Raw genomic sequence first — 22,753 nt, 5'->3', positions numbered from 1 at the left:
TTAAATAAATATTTTTGCCCACAAAATGGGTTTCAATTATTTGCGAAGTTTTAAACTCAGAACAGCTTTGTTTCACATTCTGTGGTTGAAATGCAGAAAAAGACAGAAATAGTCCATTTCAAGCACCAAACAACTGATTAACTTAAAAAGACATTTCAGATTTGCAATGGTTCAATTCAAAATATTTTTTTTCAAATTCTTAATCTATTTGCAATTTTATTATATTACAAAAATAAAAACATGTGTAAGGGCTTAAGTGTTTACAATGTGTTATAAGCTATTTTTTTTAAAAAGAAACAAAATGCCAGGTATATTATATTAATATAAATAATTATATTGATTAATTAAATAAAACATTGGCCTAATTGTTTGGAAGGTTTTTTTAATTGTTCCTTTGTAACAAAACACAAACAAAAATTAGATCAAAAGTTGACAACCAAAACAAAATAGCAATACTCTACCGCTGATCTAAAATATACCATCTTTTTTGCACTATAAGACGCACTGAATCATAAGACGCACATTAGCTTTAGAGGAGGAAAACAAGAAAAACAAATCTGCCTCCCAGCATCCATCCAGTATTTATCTGGCTAGTGTCCAAATGGCCACTAGACACTAACAGCAAATGGCCTGGTCAGCTTCAGCACATTATCACAGCCCTAACACATGGCTCCTCAGTGCTCCACTCCGTTGCGCCCACCATCAGTTAACTGAGCTCAGCTGCTGTCACTGCCAGAGAACACTGAAGCCTTCGCTGCTGAGCAGCTGATTGGCAGTTGGATCGGCCTCCTGGAATACCACCAATCAGCTGTTCCCCACCCTCTGATCACTGCTGCTGATTACCATTGATTGTCACCACTGCCAGCGGCGGTGAACAGCAGTGGCAATTAGTGGCGGCGGTGATCCCCGCCACCTAGAACAGCTGATCAGCAGTATTCCAGGAGGCAAATCCAACCACTGATGAGCTGCTCAGCAGCAAAAGCTCCAGTGTTCCCTGGTGGTGGCAAACGGCAGAAGCAGTGACAGTGGCGTTGAATACCACTGCTGCACCAACCCCCCTCCCCCCACTACAATATTTGCTCTATAAGACAAACAGACATTTCCACCCACTTTTTTGGGTCGGGGGAAGTGTGTCTGTCTTATAGTGTGAAAAATATGGTAAGTATTTTATCAATGCATTGAATGATTCTGAATGCTAGAAAAAGGTTTACAATTCTTGAGATTTTAACATAATAAAATCCACTTTTTTGTCCTGATGCCATTGCCTCTTCGGAAATGCCTGTCAGTATTTGAGTGGCTGCATGTTGAATCAACTGTAACTTCCAGGTTCTTTTTAAGAGCAGACTTATGAAAGCATTGCAATAAACAAAAGGTTTTAGTCTCTATTCTTAGTTTTAGGAGCGGGTTGCTCATTTGGAGCTATCCATGGTCCTGTAACTATCCCACTGTCTTGCTAAGGCCCTGTTAAGGCCAGTACAGGACATTTGTAGATGCCATTTTATTTATTTTATTCACCCATTTTTTCATATTTGAAAATATATTTCAACTTATTTATTTATTTTGAAAATGACCACTATCATTTTCCTGGTCTTTAACTAGTTGGTTGATTTTATAAAAGGACTAATCTTTAATCCATGACTGCCAAATTTTCTCAAGACTGATAACTGCATTATCAAAAACTTTGGAAAATTCAAGTATACATGCTTATCACATTAAGATTTATTATTCAGCAGATTGTGCATATGTGCATATCACTTATTTTCACCTCAACCTTGTATCAAAACCATATTGGGTGTCAATGGATCTTGCACTATTTCTGAAAAAGTGTATTTCAGTTGCCAAGTAAGAAATTGGTACTACATCCAATGCAAATTTCTTTGGAGCAGGAATGACTAACCATAAAAAATGTTTTTTTCCACTCTCAAGTACTTTTTGGGTCATAGTGACATTACTAGAGGGGATTGGGTTGAGGTGCTTGGGGATTTAATTTGAAGTGAAATAAATATGTTAAATCCCTGGTGTATTAACATACCTGATTTAAATTTTGGGATTTAAAAAAAAACCCTCAAGGATTGTACTCTTAAATCTATGCATTTTGCTGCTTAAATATGGAGCAAAATCTGGCGAAGGACAGAGGCTATGTGTTGTCCACTCCTCTTAAGGAATGATGCATCACAGACAATGAAATTGGAGCATGTTGAAAAAGAAATAGAGAAGCACTTGATTTCCCCAGTCCATGTTATTAGGATTCCCTAGCTTGTGCAAAACCTTTCAAATAAGAGGAGGGTTTCCTTACCTTATTAATTTAGCAATCTGTACTCCTTACTGTTTCCTAAAATCTTTAACCCAGAAAGCAACTTTTTCTTTCAATTTTGTTATATTAATAGGATGCATGTATAGGAAACATCTCATTGTTAAACTATGGCATTTTGTTCACTATATCAGCTGTAGTGACACTTGCAAACACAAATCTAAGCATTTTCTCACTATTCTCAGATTTGATAATATAAAACATTGGTGCTATAAGTTTTCATTTTATGATAATTTAATGTATGTTTGCAATGAATGAATGCAAATCTTTTTCCTCTCTACAGTACAAAAATCCTCTCTTTCTCAGTACAAAATACAGCTGAGTTTGACAAACTAGATTTCCAGAATAGATGGAGACAGTGATATTTTGTAAAAGTTGTATTCTTCTTTTCTGGTTTCTGGTTTCCCAGTACTATTAGTGGCTTCCAAGAAATTTGGCCAAACGCATCTGAAATGCTAATATAAGTGAACTATTCATGTTAACATTTCCTGCCATTAAGAACTAGTATTTAATCTCTGGCTAAGCTTTTGATAAATATTTTGCATATGCTTTTCCCTAGTTAATCTTTGCCAGTTTAGTGTGATGACATCTAGAAATTAAAATGATTTTTGTTTTAAAAGCTTAAACATTTTTTTAAAATGATGTGCTCCGGAGACATTTTTATCTTAATATAAAAAAATGAATTGCGCTCTCTTTCTTGTAGACTGTTTTCAATCTTCAAAATTGGCTAAATGTACAGATAATCTTCATTTAGCAACTACAGTTGAGACTAGAAACTCAGTCATTAAGCAAAATGGTTGCTAAGTGAAACTGACTGTGCTTACAATCTGATTTTAGCTTTCCTTTGCTTTATAGACTTCCAAAGTCATAGATAACAAATTAATTGTTTTAAGATATATTTGGATTGGTTGCAAAGTTGCTTTGTCATCACTGTAACTGTGAATATTTGCTACATGAGTCAGTTATTAAACAAGGACAACCTTATATGGTGCTTGGTTACCATTCACAGTACCTGAAGGAAATTTTTGAAGTAGAGCTTTTACTTGGATCCTGATCTAGTTTATTAAATTCTACACTTTTAACTTTCAAAATATCAGCCTACTAATAGTTCTGAGCTTGATTTTACAGAGATCTCAGAGAATGTGGGAATGTGCTACAGACTTGCAGGCATTGTCTCTTTCCTGTATTTCTGAAATCCTTGAACTATATTTTGGCATGACACTGACACTGAGCATACTTCCAGGTAACTTTAGAATCTAAACCAGACCCACAGATTAGCATACCGTGTTTATTTATTTGCAATATTTGTACAATTGCCCAGCCATCCCAACTTTTCGTGATATATCAGAAAGCATTAATACTTCATATAGTAAAAAAACAATAAAATTTACTTTAATGGAATGAAATACAAATGTTTATTTTTAACCATCCATAGTCAAAAGTGCAGTTGAACAAGATTGCACAATACATGACAGGTAGAGGCCAATTGTACCCGTGGGGATAGACTACACCATAATGTGGAAGCAACCACTGAAAGGCTGAAAAAAAAAACCAGAATGATTTTTAGTTTGGATGTTGTGACATGTGGTCTACTATATAAAAATGCAGATACATAACAGGAAAGGAGTCTGTAAGCCTATAGCATATTCCAAATATTACAGCATAAATCTATGCACATAAACCACAAGGTTAGTATTATTGTATTCAGTAAAAATAAATAAATCATGGCAAGTGTGTTTAGGATTGAATCTAAAATAAGCTGTTGCATACTAAGTTTGTCAAGTTACTATTTTTCGATAGATAGTGAGCTTAATATTACTTGCAAAAATTCTATAAGAAATTAGTTCTTTTCTGGGTCTTTTCACACAGTTTCCCGACTAGGACAGAAATATGCCCTCCTAGGCAATAATTTTCTCCCCTCCCATACCAATATTGTCACCTTCATCCTATTCCCAGTTCATGAGTCAATTTAAAATTATCCTTAGCTGGTATTAAAGTAGTATTTTCTTCCATTCTGACACTGTCCAATAGTGTATAAAATTTGTTAGGATTTTTGATACATTAATTTGTTGTTGGGTGTGGGGTGGGTGGGAGTCAGTGACTACAAGTGATTTGATACAGAGAGCCAGTAGACTTTGGGGACAATTTTCTGTTTGCTCCAGAATAGGTAAAAGTATTTCTATTCATCAATTCGAACAAGAGCCGAGGTGGTGCAGTGGTTAGAGTGCGTACTGCAGGCTACTTCAGCTGACTGCTAGCTGCAGTTCAGCAGTTCTAATCTCACCAGCTCAAGGTTGACTCAGCCTTCCATCCTTCTGAGATCAGTAAAATGAGGACTCAGATTGTTGGGGGCAATATGCTGACTCTGTAAACCGCTTAGAGAGGGCTGTAAAGCACTATGAAGCCATATATGTCTAAATGCTATTGTTAGTGCTATAAAGAAGAAACTTCTGTAGCAATGAGATTAATTATATAATCAAATAGCTCAAGAGTATCTGTCCCTTTTTCATTTCATTTCAAAATAAATGAATACATTCAGAGGCATCTGTCTTGAAAACAGCCCATGTTGAACTGTATTGCATGCTCAAACATTAGCACAGGAAAAGTTTTCTGAAGTTTTTTGCATTTTGTCATAAACTACATTATGATAATTTCATAAAATATTTCATAAAATTTGCCAAATTTCAATTCTACAGGAGTCATGGAGCATAGATTAAGAACTCCAATTATTTATTCAACAACCATGGATTCTTTTTCTGGCTAGTGTAAAAGGATAGTAGTTTGTTAGCAATACTCACCATGCAATGAGATTGTGGGAATGATCATCCTTATTCTTGACTAATCCATATTACTTGTTAGTATAATGGGCAAATGGCCCTGCTATGCTCTGCAAATTGTTCCATATGCTATTTAAAGTGAAATGTATGAGGAGAAATGATATCGTTATCAAACAGGTTTTCAATGGATGAGGCTTTTCTGAATATATTTCTGGGGTTTATATTAATCTAAAAGCTTTCATGTTCTATTTACAAGGCTTATTTTTTAAAAAAATGGTTTTTAAAGTGAAACATCATCTCTCAGTCCTTAATTAGATCTGTATGTGAGTTTTGGCACTGCTTTAAACAGAATAGCAGTATATAGATGGTTTTGAGGCTGTTGATTAAAAATGTCTGAAAGAACTTGTAAGAGTTGGCAAAAACATAAGGCATGTATGCAATTAATAATTTTTTCATCTTTTGCTACACATACATCTGTCAGTTTCCTCTAGAATATGAATTTGCATTAAAATACACTGGTAGAATATTTCTAGCAGGCTAAAAATATAGAAAGGCAATAAGTGAATTACGTGAATAATGTTATAGATTAGATGAAATATAGTAAGAATCCAGACTTTGTATCTAATCATATTATGAATTTAGAAAAGTCCACTTATTTTATACCTTATTATTGTCTTCTTTAAAACAAAGACTGACTCAAGTTGGGCTCAACTCCTGATTTTCTTGGCAACAATATAGAAATGCTGTTGCCAAGAACAATATAGAAAGATTTACTTTTCGTCTTCTTCCAACATCCTAAGCATTTCTAATGATACTTTATCTCCTAGAGCTACTCAGTAAAGCAAAGGGACAACTGGAATTGATGAACAAAGAGAGGCTGCTTGGGAACAAGCTAGTTGTGGGGTCAAGTTGCCTTCTGTTGCCCGTGGCTACCCAGACAATCAATAGAGCTACCTATCAGGTTGCTTGGTAAATCACCAGCTGCCTGCTGAAGTCCATCTGGATTCATATGGTGCCTGATACCATTTTAATCAGTTCACTCTCCCTGCAGGGGTTCCAAGAGTCAGATAGTTTCATCTGGACCATAAAATGATCTGACCATAGTACATGTTATATGATATAACTTCTGAATTCAGATTATCTAGCAACTTCTCTCTCTGAGGCAAATACAAAATCAAGAGTATGATTGATGTGAGTCAATCCCAAGATTAGTTTGTATAAGCCCATGGTCATCATAGAGACCACGGAATCTCAAATCTTCTCAAGCCTTGGCACAGATCATGATTGAAATCACTCAGTGCCATAAGATGTTGTGACTTCAGCCTTGAGAGTAATGCAGAAGCTTTTCAGAGATTGTAACAGGCAGCACAACATCCAATGTACAAGAAGAATCTTTAACTTGTTTCTCTAGTATGCAACACACAGGCACTCACATCCAGTAGCCCTGTTACAAGTCTGCTGTCTCTAGGTCTTTGTCACCCCACATCTAGCAAATGAATCAAAGCTACTGTTGCAAAAGGTAAAACTCTGAGAGATTTCCCCATCAAGGTTTAGCAATAATCATAAATCCGGGGTCCAGTAATGCCAGACTGTTATTATATTATTTATCCCTTAATTACAAATGAGATGCTTAGGATGATTAGAAAGTAGGCATTTTAACAATACTATAGACATAATACAATGTGAGACTTCCTAATTATCTATAAGGCATCTATAAGGATGAATAAATTGAGCAAGGATGGGCAAAATAAATGCTTTTTCATTCTGATTTCATTTATTTCTGTTTTTTCCTCTTCTGAATTGCTTTTAAGGGGCAAGATTATAATTACTGGAAATATAAATTCCTGGAAATTCTATTTTATAACGGAAACTCCATCAAAGAGATACACACTTATATTGCATTAAATCAACATCATTCTCATTATAAGTCTGGGCTATGCTTCCATTCTGTCTTAAGGCTCCCCATTAGTCAATTGTCTTATTGATATTTAACCTGCAGACTTCTGTTCTGAGTCTCAATACCTCTAGTATAGACTGCACAATTCTGGTGGCTAGAAGTATATTCACCACTATCCTTTTTTGAGAATTTTACCCTTCATTTAAAAAAAACCAAAACAGAAGACAACAAAATTAGAACTTTTATAAGCAGAAAAAGAAAAAGATCCTTTCCCTAGTAATTTATTTTTTCCTTTCCAGGATTCCACCTGAGTGGTACTGTGACAGAAGCAGCAACTGCAACTGAACCAGAAATGACCTACAAAGTGGCCATCAGCTTTGACCGGTGCAAGATAACATCCGTGACATGTGATTGTGGGAACAAGGACATTTTCTATTGCGCTCATGTTGTGGCACTCTCCCTCTACAGGATTCGCAAGCCTGATCAAGTCAAACTTCGTCTTCCTATATCAGAGACTCTTTTCCAAATGAACAGGGACCAGCTCCAAAAGTTTGTTCAGTATTTGATTACAGCCCACCACACTGAAGTGCTCCCAACAGCCCAGAAATTGGCTGACGAAATCTTGTCCTCCAACTCTGAAATCAATCAAGTGCATGGTAAGTCAACAAGGCAGAAATCACTTCTGATAAATCTCCCAAATCATAATAATGTGCTCATTCTTGACGAACCCGAAGAGGAGAAGAATCTCACCATGTTTATAATGTCTGAAGCACTTAATTCTTTAAGATATAGAATCTTTACAGCTCCCTGACAAATTGTCTGCAGGCTCATACCTTTCACCAAAAGATTTTGTCTGTTGCAACTGTTTGTCTCTCTTTTGGAAAAGAAATTTATAACAACAAACAATGCTGGAAGTGGTTGAGTATCTAACATCCTGGACTCTAAATATATTGTGACCCTGTCAGGTTATATGTAATGTTTGTACTTTTTGCTGGAGAGCATAAACAAGGAGAGAAGCTAGCCCCTTTTTATAAAGTAGCACCACATTTCTGTTCTACAAGTTCATTCTTTAGCATTGATAGAAGAGAACTATTAACTTTCTCCAATCTGTTCATGTGGGTAGTATGATGAGAGTGGTTCTCTAACACATATGGAGCTTGCCTTGTTAGAAAGTGGAAAGCCAAGTGTTAGTGAAATTTGATTCATAGCAACTATATTTTAAAAAACCCACATGTCAAAGTTGAGAATGGTGTGCATTTTTTCTCTTCTATAACCACTGAGCGTTACAAGTCGAATGCCCTGAATATGTTACTGTGTGAGGATTTATCAGCTGCCATGGTGCTGGCAGAAGGTACTCAGACTAGAGCCAAGGTGGCGCAGTGGTTAGGGTGCAGTACTGCAGGCCACTTCAGCTGACTGCTATCTGCAGTTCAGTGGTTCTAATCTCACCGGCTCAAGGTTGACTCAGCCTTCCATCCTTCCGAGGTGGGTGAAATGAGGACCCAGACTGTGGGGGCGATATGCTGACTCTGTAAACCGCTTAGAGAGGGCTGAAAGCCTTATGAAGCGGTATATAAGTCTAACTGCTATTGCTATTGCTACTTTTTGTTACCGAGAAAAGCAAAGACGTGGTTGCTATTTCTAGGTATATTGAAGTGAGAATGAGTGATTTTTTTTTTTACATTCCCAATTTAGACTCTGGCTAATTATTTTGAGATGACAGATCGGCTTATGGAGTCCTTTGTGTTCTTTAAGCTTGGATGTTTGCTTACAGAAACATCAGCAAGCAAATAACCAAACTCAGAGAGCACCAAGGACTCCACAGTTCAACCCTATATAGATCAGTTTATATCATCTCTTTTTAAAATTCCTCCTTTATTATTTTTATAAATATCTCAAGGAGGTGAACACAATACTCATTCCTATTCTTATTTTCCTCACAACAATAACTTTTGAAGTGAGTTAAGCTGAGAGAGAGTGATTGGCCCAAAGTCACCCAGACAGCTTTCATGCTTAAAGTGGGATTAGAACTCAGGCTTCTCGTTTCTAGTCTGGTAACTTAACCACTAGACCAGCGATGGCGAACCTTTTTCTTACAGCATGCCAAAATTGTGCACATGTGCCCACTCAATTTCCCAGCCCCTCTGCCCATGCATGTGCAACCCCCTCCGTGCATGCATGTGTGACCCCTCCCCAGGCTCCGGAGGCTTTCCTGAAGCCTGAGGAGGGCAAAAACAGCCTCCCCTGGCCCTCTGGAAGGGCAAAAAATATATGCTGACAGCTGGTATGCCATCAAATATGGCTCGGTGTGCCATAGGTTCACCACCACAGCACTTTTTTTTCTTTTTAGTTGCTAAATACAAAGCTTATAAAGGTTCTCCTTTAGTGATTGCTTTGTTTGAAGTTGTTTCACAGTTAACAACAATAAGGGGGGGAAAAGTTTGTAATCAATCCTTGAGTTTACGACCTCCACAAGTCTGTTAAGCAAAGGAAAGCTGAAATAAGATCATAATCTCCTGGTTTCTAGCTTGGTACCTTAATCACTAGGCTAAACTGGGTCTCTAATTAATAATTTAAAGAAGGGGAATAATTAAGGTTTAATAATGAAAATAAAGAAAAACAATAAAAAACAGAAAAACAGGTGAACCCAGAAAAAAAACTCATGTTACATGACATAAAGAAACCCACCAGATACTCAACAACCAATCTAAGCCTGGTCTAAGAGCACAACCATGTTTTCATAGTTGTGGAACTCCTATGGAGTGGAAGCTGCACAAATCTCAGGGGGATGATATACTAGGGAGACAGGCACCATAACAGAGAAGGTACACTTCTGGAGTACCACTAGCTGATATTATTTGATAGAAGGGAGATGGAATACCCCTACTCTATCTGATTGTACTGGATGGGCACAAACCCAGGTAGTTTTTAAAAAATAACTAGGGTTTTATGGTTGACAACCAGCAAATTGAATTGCATCACAACCAAACTGGCCATCAATGCAACTCGTAGATCATTGACGATATAGTGGCATATCAATGTATACCCATCATTGGTCATGTTGTTTTATTTTGAACTAATTGAAGCTCCATGGATGAATTTCAATGGCAATCCATGCAACATGCATTGTAGTTCAATTGTGAAATAACTAGAATGTAGTTAATTACCTGTCTGCCAATTATGGAATATTTGTAGGCACAGGAGTTTCAGGATCTGGAAGTTTATCATCTTTAGTTCTGGAAGGAGTTGCACTATACCAGATAGACCCAGTGCTCAGGACTTGGGGTTCCTCCTGGACTCATCGCTCCTGTTAGGAGGGTTTTTGCACAACTTCATGTTTTACACCAGTTGTGCCCTTCACTAGATTATGAGACCCTGACTCGGTCAGTCACGCGCTGGTCATTACTGCAATGCACTCTACATGGGGCTATGCAGGAAGAGTGTTTGGAAGGTACAGCTTGTACAGAATGGCAGTGGTGCAGACAGGCTTAGCCGCCAGTTGGATTGGGTATGAAACATTGCTATTATTCAAGATGCCTTGGTTGCTGATTTGCTTCCAAGTCCAGTTCAAGATGTTGGTTGTCACTTTTAAAGCCCTTCATGGCATGGGGCCAGGTTATCTGAGGAACCATCTCACTCCAAAGGTATCAGCCCACTCCACTCAGTCCAGCAGAAGGGGCATGCTGCAGACTCTGTTGCTCAAAGAGCTTCGGGTGGCAGAATCTAGAAGGCTAGACTTTTCTGCTATGGCTCAGCTTTTTTGGAATAGCTTGCCATCTCAGGTGAGGTCTGCCTCTACCCTTTTGCCCTTCTTGGAAGGGTATTTAAATGTTTGTTCGTTTGTTTGTTTGCATCCCATCTTTATTATTTTTACAAATAACTCAAGGCAACTCTGCCAGATAGCATGTTGTCCTCATGGGGGTGCTTGAAGATGGTTGGTGTATTAACTGAAAAGATGCCACCACTTTACTTATATTATCTTTTTGCTTCTTGTTTCTTTAATTATGTTTTTAATAGCTTTATATTTATGATTTCAATTGAAAACCACCCAGAGTGTAGGTCACCCTTCAGCGTGAGAATGATTGACATATAGATTTAATTAATTAATCAACAAAGAAATTCTAGCAATATGTGCAAGTAGCACACAACATAAACCTATACAAAAGCCATCCTCATCACAATTGCTGCCCGATCTTTGTGCAGTAGTTGTAATGCAGAGTTGTGCACTAGTTTCAAAGGGGGAATACCGCACAAGGGCTTTGTTCTGCCAATAATAAGCCAACTTCAAGTGGAAACTCCAAATATTTTAATTGTAAATAGCTTTTTTCTTCTATTGTTATGATCAGTTATGCTGGGCATGGCAAGACATGTCCCAAAATATTTGAGCTATTTACCATACTTATTGCTTTTCCAAAGGCCCTGGAGACAGTCCCCAAATGGAACTGGAGCCGATCAAGTGGTTCGTATTGCTGCTGCCATGGGGGTTAGTGGGGGATTATGGTTTTTGTAGTGGATTCTAATATTATAAGTTTCCTGAAGTCACATGTATGTGAGTTGGGCAACTATATAAATTTGTTCAAGAATGTATTTGTTCAATATATTTGTTCAATATACGTTACCCTGAGGAACAAAGATCCCTCTCTCTTTCTCTGGAAATGACTAGACCACAAAACCCAATGATGAAGGACCTTTTTCCAATCACTGCCAAAGCATAAGAGATATTTATTCTCATGCTAGAAAATATGTTCTGTATTATTTATGACAAATAAGTATACAGGTAGTCCTCATCTAGCAACAACAATTGAGACCGAAAATTAACCAAAGCAATCAATAAGTGAAATTGCTACTATGCTTATATCTTACTTCAGCTTTCCTTTGCTTAACAGACCTGTGAAAGGGTTGAGGGTTGGACACCAAATGATGTTTTCATCACTGTCATAATTGCAAATGATTGCTAAACAAAGCAGTCACTGTAGAAAGATTATCTGTAACTAATCCATATGGTATTAAGCAAAGTTGTTCCTTTCTGCAATATATTTTCCCGTTCCTAGTAGAGTTTCGCTATTACTAGGCATCAACTGTTGCAAAATTCCATCTGAAAGTTGTTATTAATTATAATCTCCCTTTGTGTTAAATATTTTTGGAAAGTACTTCTCTCTTTCCCTTCAAGTGGGATGATGTCAGCAATAATAGACTTTTGGGGATTTCCATCCATGAAATTCTATTGAAAAACTTCTCCATAAGATGGAAAACCAAATGACCAGACAGGGAAAACCTCTGATACTGAACTGTGAATTATTCAATGCCTGTAGCTATTTCTCCTCTCTCCCCATCCATGCACTCTATTCTTTCTATTTGGCTTTGATTCAGATTACCTATCACTGTGTGAATTCATTGGGAGGCTGCTGTTAAGAAGAGGGTGTTTCTAATAAAGGCACATAGAATTCACCCTAGACTAGAAATCTCAAGGAAATGCTTGAATCAATTAATTCCTTTGAAAACAGTTGATTCCAGGGATGTCAGTCTAGTTAAATCACTATTTAAATCATCCCAAAGAACTGTAATAAAATATTCTGTAAATTTTTAATACAGAGCAAAAACAAATTTACTGATTATTAAGCTTTCCCCTCATAATTGCAAGAACCATTGCAGGTTAATGAATATAGCAGGCTTAAAGTATAAAACTGGGAATAAAAATAAGAGTTGCTTATTTTGGAACATAGAAAGAAGCATAAAGAGGGCAAACGTTTACTCATTGTCAATTGGCTCTGGATGGCATGATGAGTACCAAAAATGATGAGTACCAAACAATTTTTCCCATAAGAAATAATGTAGTGAGTCACAAGGCAGCTGATACCAAAAAATTCTAGCTTGTATATTGAATACCAAACAAAGTATGAGTACTGGGACAAAATTTTCGCATCAAAGTTTGTTGAGTACCAAATTTGATGAGTTTCAAGGCTGTTGAGTACCAAAGGGTCACTGTATTGTTTTTTTTCCTTTTTCCTTATTCTTCCTTTGTTTAGAAAAGCAATTCAGCTGCAATCATCTTAGAAATAAAAACTAGCCTTTATAAACAAAATATAATCAAAGCTGACCAATATTTGGACCTCCCATTGTCTGACAATTGAAAACCAAATAATTGTTACTAATATGTGTAAGAATAAAATTGGTAATGAAGAAAACTGAGGGAAATGGTTCATTTGCTGCTAGTGAACCCGCCCCATGGTTTATGGTGACCAGAAAGGTTTTAATGTCTTGAACACTGAGTGAAAGTCTTCCTGCTTACACAAAGCTAATTGAATGCTCTGAAAGTTGGGGTAATTCTCGACTGGCATCTTTTCTCTAAGGTACAAATCAAACCCTGGGGTTTGGCAGGCAAGCCTCTTCACTGATTGTTGAAAATTCTGGCAAATAACCCAGTGCAGTCAAATTGTAAAATCCTTTGCAAATGGCTGGGCTTATTGAGGCTGGTATAAATTTAAATTCAAATTATCTGCAAAATAATGGGTTGCCTACTCCTGGTTTAAATGGAGGGAGTCAATCTATTCTCCAAAACACCTGAAGGCAGGATAAGAAGCAATGGATGCAAACTAATCAAGGATAAGAACCACCTTAGAACTAAGAAGTCATTTCCTGACAGAATAATTAGTTGCCTCCAGAACTTGTTGGTATTCCAAAACTGGAGATTTTTTAAACAGAGATTGGACAACCATTTATCTAAAATGGTATAGGGTTTCCTGCTTGAGCAGGGGGTTGGACTAGAAATTTTCTAAGGTCCCTTCCAACTGTTATTCTGTTACTTTCAGTTGAAGATGCCTAGGGATTGCAAAACTGCTTTGCCCTATTGCTCTGCCCTGTAGTTACGAATCATCTGGCTTCTATGTTGATGGGACAGTTACAATATGATTTTTCTAATTTCATCATTATAATATATTGGTTTTGCTCCACAATGCTGCTTATTTTGAGAGTGCTAATTGCCTCTGAGTAGGATTAAAGCAGGCATTTCCTGGCCAGCTTTCTCTTAGTGGTTGTAGAGATGAAGCTTTATTGACAAGGATAAATCCAGTTGACTAGTTCCAGTTGGAAAGGGCTGCATCTGTCTTTTGCCATGTCTCCTCAGTCCAGTTATGAGCTATATTAACTGACTGAAGAGTAGTAATAAACATTAAAGAAATGGGATAAAGGTCAGTGTTGCATGTTCCTGACGATTTTAAGTCCTGTGGACTTCAACACTGCCCTAACTGAAATTTCCACCCATGATTCTTCTTGCCAGCATAGATTAGGATTTTTTAATTTTGTTTTTTGTTATCTAATGTCAGACATACAGATTGATAATGTTGATAATTTTTATATAGAAACACTTTTTTTTAGCTTTTGAAGTTGAGTACAACAATGTAACAATGTGAAATGCTTCCTAATTTCTTGGGGGTGCTGCACAGCTGAGTGCCTTATAAATTATTCTCTCCAAGCATAAATTGCATTTTTCTAGTGGCTTCAAAAAATGTGGGAGGGAATATCATCAATTTGGCATCTTTCATTTTATAGCGGAGCTGCTATTGACTTTAGAAAGATTTTTGTTTAGTCTTATGGCATTAAGATGCTTTGTAAGGAAAGATTTCATTGTGAAGAGCACATCAGTGAGGCAGTCAGCTGTTCTTACAGATTAATTGTGTGCCTTGTACCACTGCAAAGCTGAAGCTTGAAAAGTAAGTAAGTAAGCAACGCTAAATGTTCGCATTTTTTGGACTGTATTGTGTATGGGAAAGACATTGAGAAACAAGAAAAAGGATTTGAAGTTTAGGAAATAGAAACGAGTCTGCTTTTTGGACATGATTATTCTTCCTTAATAAGCATTCTGCTGAAACCTTTAAAAGTCTGAGTCTTAAGTGTGGAATATAGCAATAGCAGTAGACTTATATACCGCTTCATAGGGCTTTCAGCCCTCTCTAAGCGGTTTACAGAGAGTCAGCATATTGCCCCCAACAATCTGGGTCCTCATTTTACCCACCTCGGAAGGATGGAAGGCTGAGTCAACCCTGAGCCGGTGAGATTTGAACCGCTGAACTGCTGATCTAGCAGTAGCCTGCAGTGCTGCATTTAACCACTGCGCCACCTTGGCTCTAGAAACAGACAATATAGCTTGCAGGAGTAAATCTTAACTATTTTCAGGGCTGTAGTTATCTAAAGTGATGCAAAACACCTTAAAGAGTATTAAAGCAAGAGGATTCTAAATGATTATGAGTCAGTAACCTATTAAATCCAAGTCTAGTCTTACTAACTTCTCCTTGACCTCATCCATAAGTGGAAAAGTATGTAGGCATGTTACCAATAAAAGTATATACATGTATAGAACTTAATAGCTTCCAGAAATTACTGCAGCTGTTCCTGGCTAAATAGGATCCCCCCCACTACCTTCTTAATGTTCTTTCTTACTGATGAATGACTGGTAAAAACATCCCCCCTCCCCATTTACTAGTTTATCTATGAGATTCTTATGCCATCCCAAAGATTCAGTACTCAGGAAACAGTTTGTTACCTAAAACCATGTTTGGGATCAAGACTTGAAAAAGACTAAATTATTCTTTAACATTTGAAGGTTTTCTCAAAAGTGCTGAATGATAAAGTGGCATCTACGTCTACTTATTTTTCGTTTTCTCTTTCTTGAGGTTAGTTAGCACAGTACGTAATCTCTGCAGCTCTTATTCCAGCATTTCATATAGCAAATATTAATTACTTTAAGATGCTACCCAAGGTAGGGTTATGAGACATCAAGCAAAAGGAGGACATAGTGGAGGACTTCATGTCCTCCATCCAGCAGATACGCTTTAAAATCAAATATTGTCCAGCCTTTTTAGTGTCTTGGTTTTTCTTTGGAGCTGAGCAGTTTTCACAATGGCAGTCATTCAAACTTTTATCTATTGTGACCTTGTAAATTGCTTCTTTCTTTATCTGACAGTAAACTAATACCCTAAATTTACAATATTTAATTTATTTCCTGATTCAAGCAGTCGAGTTAAATCCAGCCTCTTCAAATCTATTATCACTCACTATAACAAGTAGACTATATGACTTGTCATATTTTTCTATGGTGAAATTTGAAAAGCATGTCATCACCAATTCTCCATAGGGGGAAGGGAAAAAGATCCAAGAATGGGTGTTGCACTGTTCTTCTGCCTGGAGACTGAGCCTGTCATCTTTTTTGGTAGTGCCTCCTTTGCCTGGTGACTTTCCCAGTATTGTGCCAGTCGAGACATTCAGATTTTAACTGCTCCACAGCTTGATTCCTGGATTCTCTTCCAAACATTAAGAAAGCAAACGGAGAAGAAATTGTGAGGAATCGCTTGACAGCGAACTCGTCGGCTAACTGGTTCACTGGTTTAGCTGCCTCTCCAGCTATTGCAAGCGGAGATCCTTGCCTCCCTGCACCACAGGAGAGGGGGGCTTCACCTCTTAAGGGTCCACCAAAGCCCCTGGCATGAAAAATCAGTCTTTCTGATGGTGGAAAAAGTGATTTCATATACATATCAGCTTAAGTACATTTCTTTGCAATTTTTTGCTGTAATTTTTGAAATGGATGCCAAGAAAGTTAATGTCCTCCATCCAGCAGATACACTTTAAAATCAAATATTGTCCAGCCTTTTTAGTGTCTTGGTTTTTCTTTGGAGCAGTGTGTTCCCCTTTGCAATTGTTCGTGTCCTCCTTTGCCTATTGAGATATCTAGCCAAAGGAATCCTTGATAGATAATTCTGTAATAATAATAAAATTGATTCTTCCTCTGATAGAAAGAAATCATCCTCAAGCTGTTGAAGATAATGTGGCCTTGCCATCACTGGCTTTCATTGCTTTCAGCCTGTTTCATGTAATCCTTACTGAGTCATTCTTAAAATAGCCAACATAGCTAAGATTAAGTGTGTCAGGAGAATGGTTATCTTCTGTATGGACATCTCCAAACATTTTGTGACACCTCTCTGAGTTCAGCAATTTAATCTTCCCTGTATATTTTTCCATGTGCTGTCTTTGAGAAGTTTATGGCTTTAGAGGGATAGTTTCTCTCTTTTGAGGCCCAAGAAAGATAGTCATATAGGAATTGCTTAGAGATCAGCACAGAAAGACCAAGTATAAGTCTTGGTGGGAGTTATTTGGATCATCTTAGAATCTGAACTGGACTTTCTTTGCCTGGTAGTTAAATTTATTAGGAGGGCCTCAGTGGAGGAAACTGATCTAGGAAGACTTTTCATGTTAAATATTAAGGCTTCCATCCAAACTGATGCATTATAAAGTTTTTAGCAACAAAGAAGAGGATGATTCTTATTTTGTTTTTAGCTTACTGTAGGAGCTGTTGTGGAGAATACTACCAATGTCAAGCCTGTTATGGCAGAATAGAGCTGAAATTTCTCCCTTGCTATTCATATTCTTTTTTAAATGAAACTATTTGGGATAATTCATCATAGGCTGGGACAATTATTTGTTATTTTACAGTATTTTATTTGGCTCTACTGCTGCGATTATACAAACATAACCCTACTTTTTTTTGTTCTGCATTGAAAACCAAAGTACTGATTTGAATAAATATTGATTTTTTAAATTAAAGTACTGTGGTACTACACTGTTGTTTTGTCTAAAGAACAGCTTCCCCCCTCTTTTGTATGGACGGTAACTCAGCACGTGTTAGCGGGTGACTGAACTGGGTGACTGAACTTGTCTGTGCTTGGAAGCTAAGTAGGTTAGAGCCTGCCTAACTTAGATAGGAGACTATCAAAGAGTACCTAAAATAATTTGAGAATTTAAGAGACATCCTGGAAAGTGTTGCATGGATGTGTAAAGACACCAGGAATTGTTCCCCACTTATGGAGACCTTACCGCAGAGTTTCTTAACCTTAGCCACTTTGAGATGAAACTGGGAATTCTGGGAGTTGAAGTCATCTTAAAGTGGCTAAGGTTAAGAAATATTGCTTTCCTATATGATAGGGTTAGGGATAACAGGCATTTTCACCCTATTAAGGCTCCGGAGAAGGTTTCATTTAACAGCTGAGTTTTCTTGCCATAGGTGCTCCAGACCCTACTGCAGGAGCCAGTATTGATGATGAAAATTGCTGGCATTTGGATGAGGAACAGGTTCGAGAGCAGGTGAAGCTATTCCTCTCCCAAGGAGGGTACTATGGCTCTGGGAAGCAACTCAATTCCATGTTTGCTAAGGTGAGACATAGATTGCCTTTTCTGTCCCATTTGCAAAACTTTTTACCCTTGAAGTTTTATAATATTCTTTCAATTTGCTCTTCTTTTCTCCGTGAAATAAACATTTAGGATTATATCGTTCAGTCCTGTGGTGAAATTCAAATTTTTTTACTACCGGTTCTGTGGGCAAATTTTGGTGGGCATGGCATGGCTTGGTGGGCATGGCAGGGGAAGGATACTGTAAAATATTCATTCCCTGCCTACTCCAGGGAAGGATACTGCAAAATTCCCATTTTCTCCCAATCAGCTGGGACGTGGGAGGCAGAGAATAGATGGGGACAGGGACAATGAGAGGTGGTATTTACCAGTTCTCTGAACTCAAAATTTCCGCTACCGATTCTCCAGAACTGGTCAGAACTTGCTGAATACCATCTCTGGTTCAGTCTTTTCAAAAGATGGACTGGAACTGACATGTTAAATTGCATTGGTGCAATGGCCACTAGGAATAAAAAAATATATGTTACTCACAATTAGCTCATCATTAGGTATTTCCACTTATGCAAATTTTGTTTGGATACACATTTTTGGTGCTTTCTGCTTATTAACTTCACTCAAGGAAGATTTATCAATCAAACCTTTGTAGTAGAGATTTTGGTTTTAACAAAGGATTGCAACATAGAAAAGTAATAGTGGAAAAATAGAACATGTAACCTGTTTCTCCATTGCTGGATTTTGGCATATACATGTATGCAAACAAACACAACATCATCAATACTGTTTATAATATACAATATACAAAGCCATCTGAACAAGCAAGTCTTGCTTATGATTCAGTAGCAGCAGTGCGTTTTTGTTTTTTTTAATAATTCCCCACAAGAATCCTGTTGTCAACTTCGAAGCGACTACGGCCAAGGCCATATTTATGTTTGCTTAGTTTCTTAGTTGCCATTCTTTGGAGGGAGGGGTTTTTTTTATAGAAGGAACTGGAATGTGGTGCCTGAGTCCACTAGACAAAACATCCACCAGATTCAGTGTGTGAACCAAGGTCATGGCAATGAACATCTGCTGAGTCCGAGGATTGATTGGTTAACCTGACCCAAGACACCTGAGGGGGGTGGGAAGTTTCTAATCTTTTTATTACTCTGAAGCGTGGGAATTACCCAGAGTTAGCTTCAACTTTCTAAGTGCTGATACAATGTACTCAATAAAAGATGTTTCAAGCATGAATGGAGCTTCTGAATCTTGGTACATTTGGGTTCATTGCTCGGAACCATGACACCTGAAAGGTGAGTTCGGCTAAAAAAAAAGGGACTGTAGCAGTGGTTTTAAAAGCAATTACTGAAGGCTTTTGTAGAAGTATGTATTACCTTTACTTAGAATTCAACGCTCTTCATTTTTATTCTAAATAAACAGAATTTGAATGATATAGCAGATTGTTCTGTCACAGGACTATCATGAAAAAGGAGTATCTAGAATCCTTCTTATAAAGACATATAAATTCCAGTATAAAATGTATGAACAAACAGAACAACAGTATATAGACAGTGTATAAGAGTATTGAATGCAAATGTTCAAAGTTTAATCATATTTGCATTGAATTAATCTATGCATGCCTCTAAGGGGGGAAAAAATAGAAAGTACATGACCTGAGACTAATCCATAAGCATTAATCTGTAGTTTTTCATAGACAAATGCAGTCAAGATGGCCAAAATATTAATGGCATACAAAAGTTTGTTCGCTTTTTTAAAAAAGCAAATACTTGTACATATGCATAATTGCAAGATTTATTTTTAAAACTGTTCCTGATATATTGCTGCAATTTTATATCAGTCATTCATAGATAGATAGATGGAAAATTAGTTAATCATATTTAGGACAATCTATGTAATTAATGATTTAAGCAGTCCTTTCTGGATTGAACCTGTTGCCATGTAGTCTAGCAGTCTATTCTCACTTTGGACAATTAACTACAAGGAAGTTCACTAGCTTCCCTGTAAATACCTTATAGACAATTACACTGTCATCAGGACTAATAGCCACTGACCCCCATAAGTTATTTTATAAATGTTTATACTTCATATAAAGCAAAGAATGTTGTCAGCGTATACTTTGATCCTTATTCTAAACTGTTCCATCTGGGCATTACACATTTTGAGAAAACATTATTCTAGAACCTGGTGTGTTAGAGAAATTCTAGTTAGATCAAGTGATATGTTCTCTTGCAGAAGCCAGCATGCAAGAAATGATAATTGGAATTCTGTAAGCAATTGTATCTCTTGAGCAGGATATGCCTTCCTATATTTGAAAATGTCCAAGTATGGTGATTCCACACTTTACTTCAAAAATCTATTCTATAAAAGGTCTTAGATATCATTTAAAACAAACCTTTCTCTCTCAAATAGTTTACAAGATTAAACATTACTTGGAATTGTTCAGGTTTCAAGAACCCATCATAGTGAGGGGATTCAAAGTCTGAACATATATTTCTTTAGTCATGAGGCATTTCCCCTCAAATTATAGAACAGTAAAGGGAGACAAATTGATTACCAAGAATTCTCATAATCTAAACCCACATTCCAAGGTATTTTTTGAGGAGGGAGTTTGGAAGTTCAGTTACCCACAAAGCATTTAAATTTGAACATTGTTGGAGATGGAGATCGTGATTTGAATATATCTGGTTCAGCCTCTACTGGCCAGAGAATATAAAAATCACCATCTGGCTTAACATATTCTTTATTAATGATTTTGAATGCCTCTTATTCTCAGGAAAAAAATTGTTTCTTTGGCTTTTCTGAATAGCTTGTTATTTGTTCACAGCAAGGTTTACTCCTTAGAGACATTTTCACAACCATGTAGACAGCTTGATGATGGCAAGCTTTTTATCATCTTATAAGTACATAATCCCTCCCCCCCCAAAAAATCAGGTATCTCAATTCGTGTCAGTTGTAACCACCATGATCAGTCAGGATAATCAGAGTTGTAATTTAGCTCCAAATGTATGGTGGGACACCCTATGGGCAAAATATGGCAAAGACTATGTACAAACTAACTCATGTCACCCTTAAATCTAACCCCTATATGATTGAAAGTCTACATGTCCTCCTCTTTTATATTAGGTCCGTGAAATGCTGCGCATGAGAGATTCTAATGGAGCTAGGATGCTGACGCTAATAACAGAGCAGTTCATGGCAGATCCACGTCTTGCTCTCTGGAGACAACAAGGAACAGGCATGACGGACAAATGTCGACAACTGTGGGATGAGCTGGGTAAGTCCAGCAGTTTGTAATGCTTGCGTCTAGAAGAAACTCAGATCGGAAAGGCTGCAAGAAAATAGCAGATGACTTATGATGGCAGCTGGAAAGCATACAGAGCTGGGAATATCATTACTATAGGCTATAGGCTACATGAGTTAGTATATGAGTTTGTGTGTATGTGTGTGGGAGGGAGGGAGGGTGGGAGAGAAAGAGAATGGTTCACATTCATTTTTAAAATTAGCCTTTCTCCTCAAAAATAGAAAATGAAGTTAACCATAAGATCTTTCCCACTGTCTGCTAATTGATTCTTTCTAATGGAGATGCCAGGGAAATTTTTTATACAAAAAGTGTGTTCTATAAACAATCTATAATCTCTCCTAAAAATAATATTCCTGTTTTCCCAGGGCATATGCTTGCACTGGAATTTAAAATCTAATATGAAAAAAAGTTTTTATTTCATCAACATCATAAAAATAGATTAATACTCAGAACTTGCCTGAATCTCTGGGTTTTGTGCAGTCATGGTAATTTGAGTAGAGACTGCTAGGGAAATAATATATTTTACCTTAGCTTGTGACTTAGCATTGAGAATCGATATCTAGAATGTCAATTGATGTTGGATGCATATAGACATTTTGAAAAACAGTGGAACATCATTGAAAGGTTGCAGTAGCCCTTGGCATGGATGTAAGATCTTCAAAGTTTTCATCTCCATTCTTGAATAATCACCTAGGCTTCCTGAGAGCATGAAGCAAACTCCTTGTCCCGACAAATACCCCTTTTATTAATTTACTGTGAATTCTGTTCATTCACATCCAGTGAAGTCTTTCAAGGGAGGATTAACAGTCACAGACCTTATCTGGCTTGGAGAGCTGACAGGCCGATATCTGCAAAACTTGGCAAGGCGTCTCGGAGAGTCACAAACCAATTAAGCGAACAAATTGTATCCTGCAAACTCCACTTCCCTTTCACTCTTTTATTTCCTCAGGAGGGGGGGCATTCATCGTCCATCTGTGGCCTTACTCCCACGTCGATCCCTGTTCTTTAGCTGTTCCCTTCATCCGGCCACTCTGCTCATGCATACACTGGGAACAGGCTCCAGCTGTTCATCTGCCTCACTGATGTCTGACTCTGTAGGTAGCAGATAACTGGCATATGGCTTTGGCCTCCTCTCTGCCTCAAACACAGAGCCCTCATCTGAGCCTTCCCCAGACTCTATGACTGGCTCGTGTTCCTCCCCAACCTCCTCACTGTCTGAACCTGCTGCCAGATCCACTAGCCACTGGCGGGCCAAAACACACAATGCATAACTACATCTGAAACTTAAAATGAGA

At 37.4% G+C, this 22,753-nt stretch overlaps 1 protein-coding gene across 1 annotated transcript in view; it reads left to right on the top strand.

Annotated features, from left to right (window-relative positions):
• The window catches only part of ZSWIM5 (zinc finger SWIM-type containing 5), a 168,531-nt gene that overhangs the window by 117,653 nt on the left and 28,125 nt on the right, over positions 1 to 22,753 (top strand). The window contains exons 2-4 of the mRNA XM_014066302.2: positions 7,285 to 7,641; positions 18,036 to 18,184; positions 21,281 to 21,431. Of these exons, the coding sequence (XP_013921777.2) occupies positions 7,285 to 7,641; positions 18,036 to 18,184; positions 21,281 to 21,431 (657 nt within the window). The remainder of the gene's footprint in view (positions 1 to 7,284; positions 7,642 to 18,035; positions 18,185 to 21,280; positions 21,432 to 22,753) is intronic.

This window comes from Thamnophis sirtalis, unplaced genomic scaffold, assembly GCF_051295495.1.
Source record: "Thamnophis sirtalis isolate CommonGarterSnake01/CBP01778 unplaced genomic scaffold, rThaSir2_p1.2 scaffold_7, whole genome shotgun sequence".
NCBI classification, from domain to species: Eukaryota; Metazoa; Chordata; class Lepidosauria; order Squamata; family Natricidae; genus Thamnophis; species Thamnophis sirtalis.
Note: the sequence above shows the minus strand (reverse complement) of the source record. Positions and strands in the feature narration are given on the sequence as shown.